At 41.5% G+C, this 22,270-nt stretch overlaps 1 protein-coding gene across 3 annotated transcripts; it reads left to right on the top strand.

The window, feature by feature from the left end:
- Positions 1–2,377: 2,377 nt before the first annotated feature.
- slain2 (SLAIN motif family, member 2) lies at positions 2,378–20,912 on the top strand. Of its 3 annotated transcripts, none has more exons than XM_047375434.1 (9): positions 2,378–3,127; positions 6,950–7,092; positions 11,728–11,895; positions 11,982–12,155; positions 12,235–12,582; positions 14,225–14,371; positions 18,303–18,341; positions 18,771–18,978; positions 19,313–20,912. In XM_047375434.1, exons 1-9 carry the CDS (start codon positions 2,643–2,645, stop codon positions 19,374–19,376), a joined length of 1,776 nt encoding a protein of 591 aa, XP_047231390.1. In that variant the 5' UTR covers positions 2,378–2,642; the 3' UTR covers positions 19,377–20,912. The 3 variants fall into 3 exon arrangements, with proteins under 3 accessions (XP_047231390.1, XP_047231388.1, XP_047231391.1); XM_047375432.1 differs by lacking the exon at positions 18,303–18,341 and adding an exon at positions 15,413–15,499 and having other exon boundaries at positions 2,379–3,127; XM_047375435.1 differs by lacking the exon at positions 18,303–18,341 and having other exon boundaries at positions 2,379–3,127.
- The last annotated feature ends 1,358 nt before the right edge of the window (positions 20,913–22,270 follow it).

Raw genomic sequence — 22,270 nt, 5'->3', positions numbered from 1 at the left:
CACTGGTCTGCATAGTCCTCAACGATTTCTTTTCTGAGGATATGTGGAACATGGCTCCGTAACATCCTTTGGAGTAAGCGTGACTTGCATAAAGAAAAACTGTCCAATACATGGTGACGTGTTCTGTTTTTCTGTCTTTATTTTGTGTCAAATTTAAATGTTTGAGATCATCAAACAAATTTTTATATCAAAGATAACCTGAATAAAAACTTAAGGAACACAGTTTCCAAGAGAATTAATTTATTAAGGCAAAAATAATGCAATCCAAAACCAATCTGGCCCTATGTGGAAAAAGTAATTAATCCCTTAACTGATTGTACCTCCCTTGGCAGCAACAATTGTCAACAAGTGTTTGTGATAACTGGTACTGAGACTTTTACATTCCTGTGGAAGAATTTTGACACACGATTATTTGCAGAATTGTTTTAATTAAGCCATGCTGCCGGGTTGTAGAGCAAGAATGTCATAGCATCTAAATCCGTTTTAAATCTAGACTTTGACTAGGCCAATGCAACCCCTTTATTTAGTTTTTTCATTTTTTTTTTTTTTGTCATTCTGAGGTGAACTTGTTGGTGTGCTTTGGTTTATTGCCCTGCTGAATAAACCAAGTGTGCTTGAGCTTAAGGTCATGAACTGATGGTCAAACATTCTCCTTCAGGATTTCCTGGTACAGGGAGAAATTCACTGTCCCAGCAAGTCACCCAGACCCTGAAGAACCAAAGCAGCCCCAAACCATTATGTTACTTTTCCAAAATACTGTTAGTTTTCCGCCAGATGTAACAGTACAAGCACCTTACTAAGAGAGAATATTTTCCCAAAAGTCCCAGCAATCATCAAGATCTTTATATCTTTTTGGAAAATGTGTTGTGTTCTTGTTGTTTAGCAGTAGTTTTTGCCTTGGACATCTCCCGTGGATTCTATTTTTGCCCAGTCTCTTATTGCTTAGTCATTAATGCTGTCCTTAACTGAGGCAAGTGAGGCCTTAAGGGGTATAGATCTTACTCTGGGTTCTTTTGTGACCTAGTGGATGTGTCGTACGTGTGCTTTTGGAGTAATTTTGGTAGGCTGGCCACTCCTGTGAGGGGTCACCACTGTTCCATGTTTTCTCCTGTCCGAGCTACTGCACCCTGTTGGCGGTCAGACGCCTCGGAGCTCTTCCGGTCCTTGGTCCCCAGAAGCAATCACACACTCTAACACTGACTCTTAAATGAACGAATCTCAAACAGTTTCTAACTTTCAGCTCCTTTAATCTAAATTAGGCAGAGGAATGATTACAGAGATCAGCGCTGAGGCTCCCGTCTCGGACCGTCGCCGTCTGTTAGAGGATGACGATGAGCCTCGATAGAAGGTCACATGTAGTTTTATATCTGGCACTCCAATGCAATGGATGTGCTCTCCCTCAGTGATTATCAGTAGACTATGTGTCACCATTGTGGTGTCTATCTGGTAGGTTGTGTAGTAGCGGGTGTCCATCCTTAATCTAAGTGTGCTGTGACTTTCTAATCAAACCAAATACCGGTTTGATGGCTCCACCATCAAACCCAGTGCCCCAGCTTCAGGTCGTTCATGACAAACCTTAGGCCATTTATCCTTATACTGTGTGTCGATGAGCATTCTTATCCTATTCTAACAAAAGGGAAACATTAGAACTTATGCTTTATATCACTATGGTATAAATGGGGAAAACAGCTTTGAGGCATATTAATAAAGGTTATTCCTAACACTCCATTTCTTGATAACTGCTCTCACTGTGGTTGACTAGGGTCCCAAAGCCTTTTTAATTGTTTCTAGATTTGGTTCTCATCTTTTCTTGAATTTCTTTAGATTGGGGCATGATGTGCTACTTTTTGAGATCTGTTAGCCTACATCTTGTTGTCAGAAAGGTTTTTTTACATTGTAGTTATTGATTTTTCTACAGATCTGGCAGTAATCAGGCCTGGGTCATGCCAATGAAATTGACCTCAGCCTTCCAAAAACTAAGGTCAGTTACAGTTAATTGAGGATTAACCAAAGCGGTGATAACTTTTTTTGTTTCGTTTTGTTCCAAGAAAGAACTGGTTAAGTTTGGTAACTCTTTACCCTTACGAAATACATCCATAATTCTGAACTGCTGTCTGTTAATTTAGGTTATCCTTGTCTTATGCCTAGTATGATGTCACCAGAGGCATGTGCGTTTATTCATGGCGCGTGGGTTAGCTTGGTCAGATTTAGCTAAGGTTTTGCGAATTTGTTCAATTACAAAGTTAGTAACAAGGTTTGTGTTCAGCCTACAGCAGCGTAACTCTGGTTACCGCACGTATTTACCGCCCTCCTTAACGACGTGGTAATACGTACGCGAGCAAATAGGTGTTGGTTACGTGCTCGCTCTCGATATCGAGCGCGGTGACGTATGTTGTCCGCCGCCTGTTGGTCTTCCACAGTTGGTGACGAGTATTATGAAAATGGCCTCGACCCTGCCCATAAACGCGAATATCCAGACAAGATGACGACGCTGAGCTCACTAAGTCAGTTAAACACCCAAGTGTCTTCTTTGAACACGTAGGTATTGGTAAAGAAAACAAAAAGAAAGGGACTGTCGGCAAAGGAACCGTCAAGAAAACACTCCAGACCGCAGTGTCTTTTCATTAGGCTGAGGAATCACTATGGAGGATATCAACTCTAACATTAACGCGGACTTGGAGGTGCGGAAGCTCCAGGACTTGGTGAAAAAACTCGAGCAACAGAACGAGCAGCTCCGGAGCAGGTCCACTATGTTGTCTTCGTCCGGAGCCATGTCAGCGAACCACAGACCCCTGAGCGCCGGGTACGACTCGTCCTCCCTGTCAGTGGGGATGGCAGCCGGTCTGGCCGGCTTCCCTGGGGTGGGGTTCGGCGATTCAGGCGGCTATGGTGGGCCGTTGGAGAACAACCGCTGTTCGAGACCCAGGCTGTCCTACGACGGCATCAGCTTCAAGAGGGCGTATGAGTGCGAGGGGGCATCTGCTGCCACCTCTCTGGCTAGTATGAACTCCCTTTACCCAGACAACGCCGGGGGGTTGACGGCTGACGGGGAAACCTCAATTCTAGATGAAGTGGACATCTTAGATCTTGAAGACATGGACTGTCTAAACGAAGACGAAGACAGCTGGTGAGTGACTGGAATATGTTGGAAGCAAACTTGCCTATGCAGTCGTGTTTGTGTGTTAAGGGTTGGCTGACAGCTTTAGTTGGTTGAACACAGCTGCTCCACATATTAGCTGCCACATAGTAAGCTGTAGCTGTACAATCACCCCAGTAAACTGTCTAAAATATGAAGTCATCCCCTCGGAGCTGCATGATGGTTCACCAGAGGGTATTGTTTGGCACCTCATATGGGCGATGCCAAGCCTCCCTTTCCGCTCCAGACCTGACTAGTTTGGCTACAGCCATTCAAACATTTCTTGTTAGAAACACATTAATGGACCTTAAAGGCCCAGACTTATTTCTCATGGGTTTGGACTGCAGATCATCGCTTTTAAGTGACAGATTGTTTAGCTTGTCCTGGGAGTGGTGGAAGGAGATCAGGGTGTACGGTGAAAACCGAACTTGTTTTCCTGCCCAGCAGTCATGTGGGAGAGGTAGTCATGGTTATAGTCCTCCTCTGAATCCTCTTTAACACAGCAGTTGGCACCGATCCTCAAGTGCTATGCAGCTCCAACTGAGACATAGCTGGGAAATCATCTCACTCATCTCAGCATGCAGGACTAAAAGCCACAACGCCTTCAGAAAGCTAATCCCCAGCACTGCATTTACAGGGATCATAAACAATGGGGACAACATCTTGATATAAGCAGGACAGACAAGATTTAGCATTTGGCAGCATGCACTGTTTATCAGAATTAATCCCACAGCACTGATATCTACCTAGTATGTTAATGCTCTCCCACTTTATAATGTTTTGAAAGATTAACCAAGTATAGAATATTTCTGTCTTTACAGTGAGATGAGATGTATACTACAGGACATGGGCTGATGAGTGGTATCATGGTATACTGAGGTTTAAAACGTTATGAAACCACTAAATCATAGGAAACATAGAGTAAAGGTCATTTTGAGCAGAGTTTTTATTGGCTGCAGGCCATATAGAGTGTTTCAGCATTCTTACCTGTCACCAGAGACCACTTTTGCCTTGCTTATAAGAACGGGTGTTGGTTGAATGGTGTGCAAACAACAGACTGGCTACCTGAGCAGATAGTCCAAGTAATGAATTAACCAGCTAATAACAACTTATTATAATCACTTACTTTTTTAAAGATCAAAAAGAAATAATTTTCTGCACAATAAGCATTTTAAAGCCCCTACTAAACTTAGCAGGTGTTAATTTCACTGTACATTTTTGCTTAGTCTGTCTAGGCCTATCACATAATTATAAATACATGTTATAGATAACAGTATAACTGTGACAACCCTAACTTCTAGGTATGTCTATTATAATAAATATTATAATAGTCATATCTAGAAGCTAGGCTTGTCACAGTTATACTGTTAACAATATATAATAAATGAAATTTAGCAGCAGTATGACTAACTGTTGCTTTTCAACCTTAAATAAAAGCATTTAGATCTGGTCACACTTTTATTTGACATTTTTTGGCTAAATTGTGTGAAGCTGTGGTACTTAAAGTGTCTGTGACATACTTTTCCCACAAATACAGAAATTGAAAGAAAACATCTACATATTGTAGGAATTGGGCAGTAATTGACATGATATTGGGATTAAAGACGTGATAAAAGACAATTTGTGACACAGCGAGTAGTCTGGGAGTGTCTTTTTAGTATAATGTATGACCATATATCTCAACAACTATTAACATTTTGAAATATTTTATTAATTTTTCCTTTCCATAAAAGCAATTGAATTTATCATAAAAATTGGATGTCACAGGAACTTAAGGTTATCCTGGCATGAGAATATCATACCGATCAATGTCTGCATACCAGAAGTATAAACCTAAATAATAGTGTAAAGCTTTATACTTAAAAAAAATATAAAAGCTATAGGTTTTTTACAGAGTTGTTGTTAGTTAAAGCTTCGGGCTGGTGTGAAAATGTTATAACATGGAATAAGAATAGCAGTTTTACTGCATGTACACAAAGATGTAAAACAACTACTAGTAAAAAGATGTTGCTAAGTACAGTCATGATAATATTAATTATAATTTATAGCATTAACACCTGCTAACTTTAGTAGTAGTTTTCAGCTGCCTGTTGTGCAGAACATCATACATTTTTTTTGCCATTCTGCTGTTTATGAAATAACACAATTACAAGATGGTATTAACTGGTGATTAGTCGGGCTGTCTACTGAGGTAGCTGATTGGTAGTAGGAGAATCCAGGCATGCTGTTTTGGGACTTGCCAACTGTAGTTTTTACAACATTAGCTTGATCTCTGTCACTCCTTTAGTTTCTACATCATGGTCTCTTTCACCACTGGGAAGCTTTCTAAACAGCTAAATTAGTCTTTCTTGTAAAGCACTTGTACGTGCCTTCTTTTAGCCAACTTGACTGGTAGTGTGCAGCAACAGCTGGGAGTCCTCCACCTGTAGCAATAATAAGGTGGACTTTTTTTTTTAGCACTTTTGAATCAGTTTATTTGAAACCTCGGCTTACCAGAGACCATCCCATGCCTAGTTAGCCACGTTGACCCTGGTGGGAGATGTGAGATGGAAGGGAGCAGTTATTTTGTTAGGTAGTCGTTATAAATGTAGGTGGACATATGGATGGGGCTTCTTTAAGAGATGCTTGTTTATGCACATTTAATTGGCTTCTGCTGTTTTGAAGATCCCTATTAGGGATCCTCAGCGCCCAGCTCTTTGTACAATGTAATGAGGGATTCTATATGTCCTCCACTCAGTGATCATCTAAGTTAACGTTGTAAATATACTGCACGGTCTTGAAAATCTCCTTTTCCGTCTAATAATTTTTAGCTCCCTGATGTCCAGTTTAAAAGAGCAAACTCATTATGTGTGTGTTGTTTGCGACAGTGCGCCTTGACATCAGGCTGCTGTCAAGCACTGCTCGCTCACTCTCCACAGAGCCAGTCTCGTTTGCCGCAGCCTGTTTAGTCTGTCTTTTACATCAGCTTGATATGTAGGATTACCACATAGTGCCTAGATCTCGCCAGATCCTGTCACAGACTCCCGTAATCCCATAAATTAGCATCAGAGTGGATTTAAAATGCTCTCTGCTGCTGCAGCAGTGCTCTGCCTATCAATGGTTGCTTGCTACCTGTAGAGCTGGAGGTATGAAGATGCAGGTTTACTAAGCAGCATGCTGTCCTTGAATGACCTCCATTGTATTTACAAACAATGCTAATATGCAGTCTAAATTCCTGGCTGGTATTTCCCAGCATTAGCTTCACTTTCCCTGCCATGTCTTTGCTTTCATCAGGAAAGGCTCCCTCTACGGCTGCAACAGTGCTGACAGCTGCTGACTCAGATTTCTTCTCAACCATAAACACGTTTGTTTTACTTTCAGAACAGACCGACTGAGTTGTGGAACCTCCTGAAAACCTTTAAACTATTTGGAGCTTTGATGACCCCATCGTTCAGGGGTTTTGGAAGCCTGAATATCTACACTGATCACTAAACCAAATGCCTTTGCAAAAAACTTTAAAACTGATCTTGTATTGTTTTTTTTTCATCAATGTGTTGGACAATGCAATGGCTTCAGGATGCTGTATGTTTCTGTATGAAATAGATCACAGTGAACCATACTATATCCTGCTAGTGCTGCTTCCTGTAGTAAAACCAGCACCACATGTTTTGATCATATTATAAATGAGGTGATCTATCATAGCTCGGTCTCATTGCATTGGACTGTGTTTAATTGGGCTTGTTTACTGTCTGTACAGTGTGCTTAATAAGTGTTTTAAACTAAACCGATAACAGCAGCCATATACACTAACATGTCTCTGTTTTCTCATCTCAGGTTATATGAATCCAAACTGAACAGCCCGCTTCAAAAAACCTTGAGTCCTGTTGTGTGGTGTCGGCAAACGTTAGACAACCCCAGTCCTGAGATGGAATCGGCCAAGCGCTCGCTCATCCACAGGCTGGACCTCACCCTGTCAGGTAAACTGAAACACGTGCTGTTTACTTATTACTTCTCCTTTACTTAAGTACTAGTAGAAAATGATAACTCCAATAGAATAAATAGATTTTTTTTTTCTTCAACATAACATGTAAAGCAAGGCGCTGTATAGTGTTGTTAATGGCAAAGTCACACTGGAGAGTGTAAAATGCAGTGTTGCTTAAGCTGCCTAATACCAGTGTCATATCTGTTGTTGCCTTTTGGACTCCCACTAATTATAGTTGTTCTGTAGGGAGGAGGATGGGTTTCAGATCCTTGCTGCTAAACTGAGAGGGGTCATTTCCATTTTGACAGTGGTATGCTCATGTGAGCGTTAGATCATGTTGGGTGTTACTGGGCTGAAGGTTGTTCGCTGGGGAACAAGAGGGGAGTCCCTGCTTTGTTGTCCAACAATCTAAATGAACACCTGGAGGCACAATCCAGATTCAGGAATGCTGGTATTGTGGATTATTTTTCTCTTTAAATTACTCGTAGATTACAGATTAATGAATGAAGTATGCTTGGATATGTTTCTCATTCAACTGTCTTCACTTAGCAAAGTGGTGGGTCTGTGTGGCCTGTTAGAGGTGATGTCACTCTATGTTTAAAAGGATAATGTCATCCTGATTCGACCTGAAGCTCACCCTACCACCCCTAATCATGAGATTCACCTGCCATGTGCTTGACATTTTAAAGTAAAAGTTTTAATGTATATAGTTTGCATCTTAAACTGATCTTAAACAGTAAATTCTGTGAAAACTTGGACTGGAATCAGGAGACACACCCATGTGACTGCCAGGTACTTTCCATGGCACTCAGTTTCTAACAGGAGCGTGGAAATCCTGTTGCCATGTTGTTGGTTAAGTTTGTCTTTACTGACGTGAAAGAATAATGTTTTGTTGCTTTTATTCACCCTCCCTCACAAAGCAGTCAGACACTTTAGGTGTTAACTTGCACATTGTTTCCAGTAAGTCATCATGCCTTTTGTATGTGCTCACCTGGCTAAAAGCAGAACCTCAAACGATGTTTCTTAGTTACGTAACTAACAAGGAGGAAACACCTGGGAGACGGCTCCCTGAGCTGGCTGCAGCACTTCTTTATGTCAGACAACCCTGCTGATTACCAGGGTTGGAGACATTTTCTGTTGGACTCGAACAGTTGACCGTGTTTTTTTTCCTGCTCTGACATGTGTTTCCTGCAGCTAACTCCAGTAAGCTGAAGTCAAATACCTCACCTGCCATGTTTTCTGAACAGAACCTTTCACCTCCGAGTCTGTTCATGTACAGTCCGTCTCACACTTCACTGCCAGTTCTATCCCTCTTCTCCTTTCTGGTCTTTATCTCCTTGTTTACACAAGCCTTACTGTTTGTTCTTCTCTCGTGATTTGCCCACAGCTCCTTGCAGCTGTTTTACCTCCTTTATACTGAGAGGACTTAAACTCATGGCTTTGAGTTCTTTTTCCTTCTCAAACATTTAATCCTGCTTGGTTTTAAGCGGTCCCGATTCTTCAGCTTTTTGGTTCTTTAAGGTAACATCAGTCATGGTGGGTGGGATCATTTTTTTCAGGCCAGAAGATTTTTAGGGCATACTATTTCTGTTAGTCCCCGAGCTGCAGCTCCCTGTGATTGGTCTGTGCCTTCGTGGAATGACAAAGTGCTACTTTGATAGGGCATATTATGCAACAGCAGTAAAATCCTCAACAACCAGTCAGCCCCTACCTGGGTCCAAACGAGATGTGCCCCCTGCTGTAACTCAGAGAAGCACATCATTATGTTGAGCTGTAAACATTCAGATGATTATACAGTGCGACATACTTCAATGTCATTTTATGTGATGTATAGTTGTGAACTGGAAGGAAAGCGATACATGTTTTTCACATTTTTTTCACTACTGAAAATAAAATGTGTGATGTGTATTTGTTTTGAGCCCTGTTTACCCTGACAACATGAAATAAAATCCAGTGCAACCCGTTTAGTAAACCTACCTGTGTGCAATTTAATCTTAGCATAAATGCAGCTGTTCTGTGAAGGCGTCACAGGTTTCATAGAGAACAAACAGCATCATTAAGACCAAGGAGAACAGCAGCCAAGTCAGGATCTAAACATATCGAAGAGAACATAATACTGTGGGGATGCTTCTCTTCAGCAGGGTCAGGGAAACGGGTCAGAGTTGACGATAAGACATATGGAGCTAAGTACGCGGGAGTACTGGAAGAAAACCCATTAGAGGCTGCAAAATACTGGAGACTGGAGCAGAGGTTTTAGCTTCCAACGTGACAACAACCTGAAACATACAACCAGAGCTACAAGGAAATGGTTTCGATCAAAACATATTCATATGTTAGAATGGCCTAGTCCAAGCCCAGACCTAAATCTATTTGAGGATCTGTATCAAAACTTGAAAATTGCTCTTCCCAGAAGGTCTTGATCCCATCTGACTAATCTTAAACTGTTGTGCAAAGAAGAGTTGTTAAGAGGTTGTCTCTACATGTCCAACGCTGGTGGTTCAAAGAATTTCCTGGGGGCTGAATACAAATATAGGCCAAATTTAAAATGTGATTTTTGTTTAGACAAAAATATGACATTTTTTATCCTGTTCACCAAATATACACTAATTTGTGTTGGGCTGTCACATAAATAATAAAATACACTGACATTTATGGTTGTAACATGGTAGTGAAAATAAACTCTCGCCAGCTGAAGTAGAATTTTCTTCTGGGAAAAATAAAGCATTGATTTGTCACTTTTGCTCAGCGTTCCAGACCTACATGCTGATGTGTTGTTGACATTCCTCAGCAGCTGATCTATGTAGATGTTAGCAGGGTGGGCATGCTGGTATTTCCTGAATAATGCAGGAGGACAGAGTGCAGAGCTTCAGGTGGAGAAAGAAGGAAAGTGAAAGAGCCTGGGCGGATAGAGAAGGAAGTCGGTCTTAAAAGGCTGCCTTCCAGTTGCCACAGAGCACTGTAAACACACCCAGGCAGCACGAGGAAAGAAACACAGGGATCGGAAAATGAGCACCATGAGACAACAACCATTCAAACCACCAGAGGTTTTCCCAGTAACCAGCTGCCAGATTGAGATCGAGATCATTGGGCTCTGAACTGGAGCCTTCTGACTGCTGGTTTGCAGGCGTTCACAGAGAATCACATTGTTCTGCGTGCATATGGACTGAATGGTGGGCATTGTTCAGTGTTTCTCAGCAAGTGATGCAGGAGTCTATCGGGCTCACACTCAGCATATGGTGCGAGACACTCCACCAGACTTGCATGACAGTGCAGAGCTTTCGTTTAGGTTCTGGCTCTGACTCGGCTCATACACTGCTGACGTTTGTAGGAAAAGACTAGGAACCAGAACGCTGCGTCAGGCCCAAGGTGAAACTGACACATGACAGGAAAAACGAAAACATTTCAACAATTTTACTGTTTATAATTAAGTTAGTCTTTTCTTTAAGCATTAGTGAGGCATTATTATATTTGGTTGGAGAAGAATTGAAGTTGTGAGTTTTAGCTTTGAATACGTTATAACAAGTAAAAAGCTATTACTAGTTCAGGAAAAATGAGAATAAAACAGGTATATAGTGTGACACTAATCCCTTCAAAGAAAAGCTGTGTTTTAGCAGATATTTCTTCATGACCCGACCCATCTGTACCCGGGCTGTTATATAGATGTCATCAAAATAAGTCAGAGAACAGTTAGTTGCTCCACGACCGTCATTTAGGTGGCTCTCGATAGTTTTAACTTACTGTTCTTTTATGGACATTATTACATTTGAGCGTTTTAGAATAACTGGGATTGGTTGTCCTAGCTTAAAGATGTTCATGTATCTGTTGGCACCCCTTGCAAAGATGTGTGAAAGCCTTTAAATACAGTTATTACCTGCATGTTCATGTCACATTGAAAATGTTATAAGAAGTCAGCCTTTAATTTGGAGACCTTTTAGTCAGAGAAATGATTCACCAGCAGCACAAAGACTGGAACTCCTACTGTTGGGTTTTTAAATATTTCAGTCTGAAATTACGACCGCATGCAAAATATGAAGCTATTTTCATTTTTAAGGTAACAGCAAGAATTTGTCCACATCCGTATATAAAAAAAACAATAACAACAGCTCTTCCTTTACATCATAACGAACTGTACACTCAAACACTAATATCCACACACACACCTAGCCAGGTGAGTGTGTCCCACATTTGTTGATACATATGGATAACTATTCATTTAACACACAGACACTTACATACACATGCAGAGCAGAACAGTGTGACAAATGACAATAATCTGAGACGAAGGCTATGTTGAACTGACTTTCTACAGTCAGTATAGTTACAAGGTAAGTAAACAGCTGCTGGTCATATTGGGGATGAAGGTGTTATTGCTGAATGTCCATGTGTTTAGTTTCTTCTTGGGTCAACACCTGGAGAACTAATAAATAATAAATGAAGACCTATTATTAGCCAGAATGTATTTGATAGTTTCTGCCTGCTGAAGACATGTTAATGTTTATCAAACTATAAAACATATTTGTCTTATGTAATGATGCTAAACTAGAATAATCGGGCAGAAAACATGATGATTGTCAGATGTTTCACCTTTCTTTGTAGAGTCATGGTTTGTTTTTGTCATTCCACTTTGTAGCCAACAAGCGCAGGAGCCTGTATGGAAGCCCTTATCTCCAGCAGAGTTATGGAAGCCCATATAGCACAAATGCAGCCAACAGCCCCTACAGCAGTGGCTTCAACTCCCCCTCCTCAACGCCTTGCAAAGTGCCCATTGTCCGACAGCAGCTAATGCCCGGTAACTCTGGTATGGAGCTCCTGTTAGTTCACTGTCTGTTACACAGTGTTTCTTTAGTAGGAGACGGAAATGTTCACCAATGATTTCCTGTCCAGTGCACCAGAGAAACGCTGCTGCAGAGAGGAATCCTCCTGCCATTAGTCCACAGTCATCAGTGGACAGCGAGCTGAGCACATCAGAGATGGATGAGGACTCAGTGGGTTCCTCGACTACCTACAAACTTAATGACGTCACAGATGTCCAGATACTGGCACGCATGCAGGAAGAGAGTATGTATTTAATCTCTTGCTACATTATGCTTTTCTGCCTCCAGACTGTGTCTGCTACAGTGTTGCTGTCTGTTGACAGGTTTGAGACAAGAGTACGCCGCCACGGCGTCCAGGCGCAGCTCGGGTTCATCGTGCCACTCACTGCGGCGCAGCACCTTCAGCGACCAGGAGTTAGATGCACACAGTCTGGAGGACGAGGAAGAGGCGGTGCACATGTCCTTTGCCCTGCCCTCCAACCGTTTCAGCCCCTCCCCTCGCCACTCTCCTCGTGTTTCACCAAGGAACTCTCCCCGCTCACGCTCCCCCGCTCGCTCCATCGACTACAGCCGGGGCTCGCCGCAGCCCATCATCAGCCGCCTGCAGCAGCCCCGCCACTCGCTGCAGGGCCACGGCCACGACCTGCAGACCAACGTGGTTAAGAATGAAGGTAAACAGAGCAAACATGGAAGGAGCATGTTCTGACAGGAAAAATAAGTACCGAACTCATCAAGGTTTTTCTCATTAAAAATATTTTTAACGGACCTGCTGACATGAAATTCATACCGTATGGTGGTAACAATTTAAATAATCCCCACAAAGAAGTAAAAGCAGATTTGTCCATTAATTATGTGCAATTGTAAAGACACAGGGAAGAAATATTAAACATACAAAAAAGAAAGTGCAAAAAACATGTGGCTGAAATCTATTAGTATATAGAAAGCAACTCTTCTCCCTGTCTGTGCGTTCTAGCCTGCTTTGGTCCAAACTGATGGTCTATAAAAGGCTTCTTACTACTTGTGCTCTTCACACAGGAAGCATGTCACGATGGGTAAAAGCACAAAGCTCTCTCAGGACCTTCTACTGCCCTAAAGCTGAGAACACATGTTGAAGCTTGTGTAAAGTTTGCAGCATAATGTCAATGAAAAACTGGCAGAATATAGTCTGTTCACATGAGACCAGTTTTAAAATCTTTGTCACTTCACATAACCCAAATAAAAGTTTGGAGGTGTGAACATCATGGTGTGGAGCTGTCCTTCAGCATTCAGTACTGGGAGACTTCATCTAATTAAAGGAAGGATGAATTATTCATTCTTAAGAAGATGAAGATGAAGCTAAACCCACAACCAAGGAAACCTTCAGAGAAAGAAAACCAGTCTGTTCTAATGGTCCAACCAGTCTCCTGTATGTAATATCCACATTGCAGTGTCAGCGTCTTTTAGTAATTTTGCTGTGGACTATTTAGAATGAATCTATTGTTGGCTAATAGATTCCAAGTGTCATGAACTCATACCTTGCATGTCAATGTAATATTCAGCCTGCTGGATGAACTCTCACTGTGGTAGATACCCACACCTGACACGGATGCTAAAGGTCACAGATGGCGTTGGAAGCACGCAAGAGAAACAGTAGACTGGAGCATGGGGATTTGCTGCAACTGACGGTTTGCCAATGACGTCATTTTTCATGCAAAATGACGTCGTAACTTCATAAACTGAAGATCAGAGTGCATGGAAGAGGGCCTCAGAACCTTTACAATTTCAAGACGGTTTGTTTGGAAGAACGGGTCAGAATCATGCCTAAAGCAATGCATGTGAGTAGCATTAGGGCTGCATAATAGGATAACATGTGATGTGCGATAACTATATAACTTGAAACAATTAAATGTTGAAGTCTTTCTGCTTTGGCTTCATAGCAAACACTTTAACCAACATTTATCGCGGTCCTGGTATTTCTTCACAATATGCATATTGTCTACAGGGGTATTATGATATCGATACATTTGTGATATATTAGCTTCTCCATACAGGAGTCTGTCTTGACTCTGTCAAAAAGACGCTTTTCTAACTATTTAATCCATTTCAGCTAAGGTGTTTCATGCTCATCCTCTGTGTAAACTGATATATGCAGTAATTTGTGTTGATTTCTTTGGATGTGTGGATTGCTTGGGTTGTTACTGACATCTGGTGTGAATGTCATGTCAGCAGCTCCAGAACAATATTTACTCATAGAAATGTGTCGGTACTTATTTGTCTCTGCTGCATGCCGTGTCATTCGCTTTGTGCTCATTCGCCCCTGTCCTGCTGTTGCAGAAAAGCTCCGCCGAAGTCTTCCCAACCTCACACGCTCGGCCACGGTGACAGGTCAGTCACCAGAACCTGTCAAGAACAGCCGCAGCTGTGAGTCCAACCTTCAAGTGCCAAACGGCGGCTCTCCCCGACACCAGAGCCAGTCCTCAAGTGAGTATGATGGCTGACGGCGTCCTGAGTGATTTGATTTGACTTAAACAAACCTTATTTATGTTGCAGCAGCCTTCAGATTAAATAATGTAACCACTCCGCTGATATTATTCCAGTGTTTGTGCTTTGTTCTCCAGCTCAGAAACGACAGGCTTTGTAATCTCCTGTTAGTCATTGTGTGAGTGGGCTTTGAGTTGCTGTCTCTGGCTGCACTTTCACTGCAGGGGCTCTGCTGCTCTATAGTGACACGGCTTCTTTGTTGTGGGATCCTCTTTAATCAGTCTTGGCTCTAACATCTTTTATTCATCTTAACATCTTGTCTAACTTTTACATGAAAGGAATGCACTCAACCTGCAGAGTAAAAGCATGACACCAGCAGCCACTCGGAGCACCTGTAGCACTAACATACTTTCCTCAGATTTGAGTCTGATAGTTTTGTTCTTTCGGGTTAAGTCCATCCTCTGTAAATAACGACTATCCATTTAACGTAATCCTGTAAAGAGAGAGAAGGGTAATGGCGTCCTTAATCCAGGATCAGTAATCCTGCTCTGTTACAAGAGGTGGATTGAGGCAGGATCAGAGACTCACCTGGCTGTCTGTGGAACAGGGAACAGTGTTCGTGTGGGCTTTATACATTAGGTCAGATTCTGTTTTCTCCTGGGCTGCAGAAAATCTTCATTGCCTATTTAACGGTGGTAATTATTGGTCCTATCTCCTTTTCTACTTGAGCTTTGGTTGTACCGGGCATGTGGGCCAACCTAATGGCTGCCTCCCTGTCTTCTCTTTACTGTGAAGCATGGGCAACCCACACCCTTCTCTTTTCATCTGTTTGGACTGGGTAAAACCTGACTGATGCCCTTCAACTTTTCTTTGGCGGTTTGCTGCTCCACCTCTTAAAAGAATCAGCCTCAACCCGTTTGTTTGTGGCGCCCCCTGGTGGTTCCAAACAAAACATCAATCTTTCCTTAGTCTCCAGTGAATCAGTGATTCTCAGACTGAATTCAAGTCAGACTTCCATGTTGACATGTCCGTGTTTTCCAGCTGCTGCTCAGCTCCCGAGATACTCCGGTTCTTCTCGCTCATCCCCGAAACCCAAAGAGCTCCTCCAAAAGCCAACTGCCCTGCGAGGTAACAGCCTGCTCCTGAAGCAGCTGGAGGCTGTGCTATTGATCTTACACACAGACATATGCACAATTTCTGACACTGAGAGTATGGACTATTGATGAGTGTAAATGATGGGCTTGCTATATTTATGGGGCTGAAAAGGATGTGAGAGAAGTGCATTAATGCACTCGTTCTCGGTTTGTTGTCTCTGAGGCTGTAAGGTAATGCATTTTAGAGGCTGTTTGTGCAGCTCTATTTGTGAATATGAGGAAAATAACATGGTGGAGCAGAATAGTTGTTGACTGCATGACAGAGCTGATGATGACGTTCAATTTATTTTTATTTTATTGCTAAAGGGAGGAGCTTTTAGATTGCTAACGGGATCTTATATTAGCAATCAGCATGGTTAGTACCACATTTTTGTGGAACATAGCTAACATTTAGTCTTCTCCCTCAGTCTAATGTTAGTGCTCAGGTATGGGGCATTCAGTGACCAGGAAAATGCTGACCTACGAACCACCACTCAGGTTGATCAAGCTGAGATGCTAGTCACCGGCCAGTTTCTATCATCAAACTTTTTTCTTTTTTTTTTAATACTTTTTTTGGTTGGATTTTTCTGAAGAATTGGGTTAGTGAACATTACACACAATGTCCCTTCTCATGCTAGAAGCATCATACAACTGTACCGACTTTATTTTGAAAAGGAGAATCCAAACCCAGTCCTCAGGAGCTGTTGTCCTCCTTATTTTAGGATGTTCGCCTGGTTCAAAACACGGAAATCAAGCGAATGGTTCACTAGGAGACCTCAGCAAAACGTGATGATGTATGGACCTGTGCAATTAATATAGGATCATAATCACTATAACAACCAATGTGTGTAATATCATAAATGCTGGATGCAATATTTGGAAGGAAGTGCTATGCATGCAGATTCTGCACGCCTGTGCACGGTGGCTCTGGATGTTTCTACTCCAGACTCAGTCCACTGCTTCCGCAGGTCCCCCAAGGTCTGGAATCGGCCCTTCTCCACAATCTTCCTCAGGGTCCGGTCACCTCTTCTCGTTGTGCAGCGTTTTCTGCCACACTTTTTCCTTCCCACAGACTTCCCACTGAGGTGCCTTGATACAGCACTCTGGGAACAGCCTATTCGTTCAGAAATTTATTTCTGTGTCTTACCCTCTTGCTTGAGGGTGTCAATAGTGGCCTTCTGGACAGCAGTCAGGTCGGCAGTCTTACCCATGATTGGGGTTTTGAGTGATGAACCAGGCTGGGAGTTTTAAAGGCCTCAGGAATCTTTTGCAGGTGTTTAGAGTTAACTTGTTGATTCAGATGATTAGGTTCATAGCTCATTTAGAGACCCTTTTAATGATATGCTAATTTTGTGAGATAGGAATTTTGGGTTTTCATGAGCTGTATGCCAAAATCATCCGTATTAAGACAATAAAAGACCTGAAATATTTCAGTTAGTGTGCAATGAATCTAAAATATATGAATGTTACATTTTCATCATGACATTATGGAAAATAATGAACTTTATCACAATATGCTAATATTTTGAGAAGGACCTGTACATGTCTTCCTATTGTGAAGCCCAGTTGACATACTAATGAGATGATTCTCCCAAAAATGGAGCGATGTTTGAACAGAGACGCCTCTAAAACATACAGGACACCATCTCTTCAGGTCTGCAGTTTCGAACATGGTCTCAGATGAGAGCAGAGACGGGTCATTACACAAACATGAAGGCTCACATTCCTACTTTAATACCGTTATCATCAGAAATGCCATATTAGCTTCCTTATTTATTTCAACCCATTTCAGAACTGATACAATAAATTACTTCAGTGATTTTAATAACAATAGTTGAGCTAACAAGTTTGTATTTATTGTGTATTCTCTTAAATCTACACAGGCTCAAAATTATACATACACCCCCATAATTATTTGGGTAGATGTCTCCAAGCAGGGTGCAGGGAAACCAAACAGTTTTTGTAGCCATCAACAAGGTCTGGGCCTAATTCTGGCTGGAGATTTTAGATGCTAGTGTAAAGCACTATGAGTGATCTGTATGACTGGAAAGGTCATTTACATTTTCAATAGGTGTAAGGCCAAAGCCATTTGAGCAGCTTAAAAACTGCTTTATCCATAAAACAAATTGAAGGTGCTCCTTCTGCTTCGTCATTCCATCCACTTTGTGCAAATTACCATCCCTGAAAACGAAGAAGAAGCATGATGCTACCACCACCATGCTTGACAGATGGTACTGTATTCTTGGCTCTGAAAGCCTCACCTTAAGTCCTCCAAACATCCTTCTTGCCATTGTTGCAAAACAGCTCATTCTTTATCTACTCTGACCATAAAACTGTTTCCCAGAACGCATTTGGTTTGTCTACATGGGCAGAGCAAAAACAGAACAGTTTAAATAAATTGTTAAAAAGCCAACGTTAATGACCATGAGTGTCTGGGATCTTTTAAGCAGAACTGGAATTGGTGTTCAGCTCCAAAGATACGTCAACAGTCTTTAGACTACAATGATTCATAATACATATTTCCCACTGTTCTTGATGTTTTTGATCACATTTCTTATAATATTCCATTATATAGGCAATATGCTTCTTACTCCTTCGCCTATAATCAGATAACCAGACTGTGTTTGAATATAACCCAAAAGCTCACTGATCCAACAGGTAAAATTTGAAATATCTCTGCCCTGTGATTGGTGAATCCTGTTGGTGTACCTTGAAACCAATCTGGCAGACAGGCCCCGCACCCCCAGCCCCTTCCTACCTGCTCTGAATTAAGGCCTGTCTCTGTTGTCTTTGTCCAGTCCCACTCTCCTGTTGCTTTGGAGAAGAAGGTGATTTCAGTGAGTATTCACTGACAGCTCTCATCTAAACTTTACTTTGACTGTGTTTGCGCTCCCTGGTTGTATTGATGTTGTGCTTCTGGATTGTCCTTGTTTTCGCTGTGTGTGTGAATCGCCTCATTCTGTCAACACATGAAGAATCGTAGTAAGCAGCTGTGTCTGATAGGACTAGTTTCATTCATTCATGCTTGAGTGACCTTGCTGTAGTTCCCAAACTTATGTTGCAACCAATTAGGCTTCATTTGTAGTAGTGAGATGTGATTAAATATCTACATACTCTTTCATGCTGTTATACTGACATCATATTTATTCCAGTCTCACACCATTGATCATTATGTCATTGCTAAAGCAGATGAATCGAATATGGTATAAAGTTTAAGAACTCCTCACACAACTCCGTTACACCTTTCTCCCGTTGCCCGTCTACAGTGCCCTCTCCTAGTAAACTCCGAACTCCAGCCACGCCATCCCCGCTGGCTTTGAGACAACCTGTAAAGGCCACATCTACCCCTAATTCTGCCAGCTCCACCCCCACCCGCTCGCTGGCTCCCCCCCGCAGTGGCCTTCCCCGACCGAGTGCTTCTGCAGGAGGAGGCATCCCTCTGCCTCGAAGCAAGCTGGCTCAACCTGTACGCAGGTATGCATTCTCTTACCTTCTCTTACACCTCTAGACAGGTGCAACTGTTATTCAAGATATCAAAAAGTTTATTTATTTCAGTAATTCAATCCAAAAATGGATACCCGTATATTAAAGTCACTTATACCCGAGAGTGGAACACCGCCTGTCCCTATTGGGCAATTACTGCTTGATTCATTGTTTCAGCTGCAACAACTTATTTAACCCTAACTGATGCTGTGAGTAGCTTCTCTGTCAGAAAACATATTGAATTACTTAAAGATATTATTTTTATATGTATTGCATTCTAATAACTGCCGACATAATGTATTTTTCTCCAATTGTTCCTGTTCAGATCTCTTCCTGCTCCTAGAACATACGGCAGCGCAGGTGACAACTGGAGAGAAGGTTGTTACTGAGCCCAGCCAGCAGGGGGCTCTCTGGTCACACTATCAACAGGAAGAAGGAGACAACTCAACATGGCACTTTATTTACCTAGATAAGATTTTCCTTAAAGAGACAGAAAAACGTGTATAAATCAGAGTTTTAAAAAGAACAGGAGAGACTCTATAATTTGTCAGAAACGGCATCCCATCATTGTTCTCTGGGGGGACCGGCTCTGGGAAGGAGGGGGGTCAGGCATATAGTGCAGACTACACAGAAAATGCCAAAGAAACCAGGCCGCCTTCAGAGGACAAATTGCCTGCAGTCATGTCTACATGCCCAGCTTCCCTCTCTCCTCCTCTGTTCTCCTGTCACCTCCCTCAGGTTGAAATGTTTCCACACATTTCTGTTACTATGCTCTGTGTTCAGCAGATGTTGGTGAGTGATCTCTATGATGATGCCGTGCAGGTGAACTGTCCCGTGGTGTTAAGATAATTTTTTGATGTCTTGCAACAGTGAAAGCACCTCTTGTGTGGGTACAACTCTGTAGTCGTTCCTCTTCTAAAGAAAAACATCAGCCAGAATGTATGCACAAGTTTGTTTTTCAAATTATTTATTCAAATTATTTAAGAAGCATATGTCCAAACATCCATATCAGTATTTTGATTAAAGTTTTCTGTTTGAAATTGTTCATTTTGAACCTCAGCTGCAAGCTAACTCTCCAAAGCCTTGTTTTCGTTGGAAGTGTCCGATCCGTTCTGGTGGGAAAAATCAGGAAACGAGGGACACCTCGGCCCAAGCCCCGGTTCTGACATTTCTCAGAGTGCTCAGTTAAAGGACAGGTTGTTGTCATTAAACTGAAGTTTTATTTGTTAAAAAACAGATTTAATCATTTTTTTTTTAAAGAAACAGAATATCACTGTCACCCATTTAGCCAATGCAACCAAGACAACTTCAGTGTTTTCCAGTGATCTGTCATTTAAGGGGAGAAAAAAAAGGAATTAAATTTACAATAAATTCAAGGAATAAAATGAGAGTTTGGAAACGTTTTAATAAGCTTTCACCCGATGTGCTACATGAATCAAAAAAGGCATGCCAGTGTTAGGAAAGGTGTTTGGGTCATTGCTGTGATGGGTGTCTTTAATTAGTGCCTATAAGTTAAAATTTCACTTTTTGAGTTTGAGCTTAAGATTTTGTATGTTTATCATTTGTGCCAACTCCTTTCTTTGCCAACATTGTTTTCAACTTTGCATCTATGCCTGATTGATATGCTTGACTGTTTTTGTAACTGAATCAACACACTTATAATTGCTTTACAAATGTTCCTTCTGCCTTTTTTATTTATAGAAAAAAAATCCTGTTTCTGTAAATGAAACTATTTATTAAAGAGATGGGGGCCTGTCAAAGCTCCGATTTGGTGGGAAGCCAGGATGAATGTTGCAAAAAGACAAACACACTTTGTGTGAAACTTTTTTTTTTTTAAATGAACTTTTTTTATAACCACAAACATGACATATGGTTTCCCTGTGTAAAGTCACATTTCAAATGAAAATTAAAACGTTTCTCCTTTCTTCTGTAGCTCCTGACTTCTTTATCTAGACAAATAAAAATAAAAAAGTTGTTTAATTTGGTTGAGCAAAATAAAACAAAAAGAATGATTTAAAACTTGGAAAAATAAGAATTATAATCAAGCCTACAATTATTCATACCCATGGCAAATTTTGATTTATAGTTACTTTTATTTAACTAGCAAGTTTTTTCTCCATTAACAGAAACGACACTGGCGTCTCCCAGAAGATGAACAAGAGGAATCATTGTGTAAAAACTTATTTATTAGTTTTTATTTACATTTGAACAAAAGAAGGTATGTCAGTAATCCATAGGAAAGCCTTTATTGGCTATTAAATGAAACGCTTCCTATAATTGCTGACCAGCTTTTCACATGTCTTCACTGGTATTTTTGCCCATTCATCTTTAGTGATGGACTCCCAAGCACTTTCAGGTTGGAGGGTCTCCTTGCCATCACCCTAATCTTTAGCTCCCTCCACTGATTCTCAGTTGGATTTAAGTCAGGACTCTGGCTGGGTTCACTGCCATACACAGCTTTTGTATGCTAACCATTTCTTCACTGCTTTTGCTGTGCATTTTGGGTAGTTGTCATCTGGAAATGTCCAATGGTGCCTGAGACCAAGTTTCTCTTTTGACTGCCTGATAATAGAAATCTTCATGTATTGCTCTTTTTTAAATGGTGCTGCTTAATGTGATTAGGTTCCCTGGTCCGTTGGCTGAAAAACACCCCCAAAGCATTAGGTTCCTACCATGTTTGACAGCAAGGATGGTGTTCTTAGTGTTGAAGGCCAAATGAAGAAAACATCATTGTGGGCAAACGTTTTTTAGTTTCATTTGACCATAAAACAGAAGAATAGAAGTCTTCTTCTTTGTCCAAATGAGCATTTGCAAAGGTCAAGTAGGCTTTTTTTGTGCCTTACCTGGAGAAGTGTGTCCTCCTTGGTCTGCGTCTGTGGAACCCAGCAGTCTGCCTTGAGATTTTGCCACCAGTAGAGCCCAGAGTCACCAGGATGGCCTTAGTGGTGATTCTTGGATTCTTTTATCCGCTCTCACTAACTTTCTGGCCAGCATATAGATGTCACTTTTGGCTTCTGACCACATCCACTGAGATTTTCAACAATCTGGAACGTCTTGTATTTTTCAATAATACTGTGGACCTGTAGCCACCAGAATTTGAAAACATTTAGTCCTATCCTGATTTGTGAGCAGCCCCAGGTCCTCAGTGAGCTCTTGTATCTTAGCCATGTCTGTCCAAACAAGAACTGCAGAGAGCTGCTGTTTTTAACCTGTTGATTAAAGCAGCTGCTCCCAATGAACCAGAGTAATCAGGATGATTTAAAACAGTTGGACTATGTTGAAT

The sequence above is a fragment of the Girardinichthys multiradiatus genome, chromosome 9, assembly GCF_021462225.1.
Source record: "Girardinichthys multiradiatus isolate DD_20200921_A chromosome 9, DD_fGirMul_XY1, whole genome shotgun sequence".
Taxonomy (NCBI): domain Eukaryota; kingdom Metazoa; phylum Chordata; class Actinopteri; order Cyprinodontiformes; family Goodeidae; genus Girardinichthys; species Girardinichthys multiradiatus.
This window is presented reverse-complemented; position numbering and strand designations above follow the sequence as displayed.

Excerpts from the sequence above, each read along its gene's own strand:
- slain2 (XM_047375432.1), top strand. The coding sequence starts at position 2,643 with ATGGAGGATATCAACTCTAACATTAACGCGGACTTGGAGGTGCGGAAG. Across the intron at positions 14,372-15,412 it reads ACACCAGAGCCAGTCCTCAA|CTGCTGCTCAGCTCCCGAGA; the intron begins GTGAGTATGATG and ends CGTGTTTTCCAG. Across the intron at positions 15,500-18,770 it reads AAAGCCAACTGCCCTGCGAG|TGCCCTCTCCTAGTAAACTC; the intron begins GTAACAGCCTGC and ends GCCCGTCTACAG.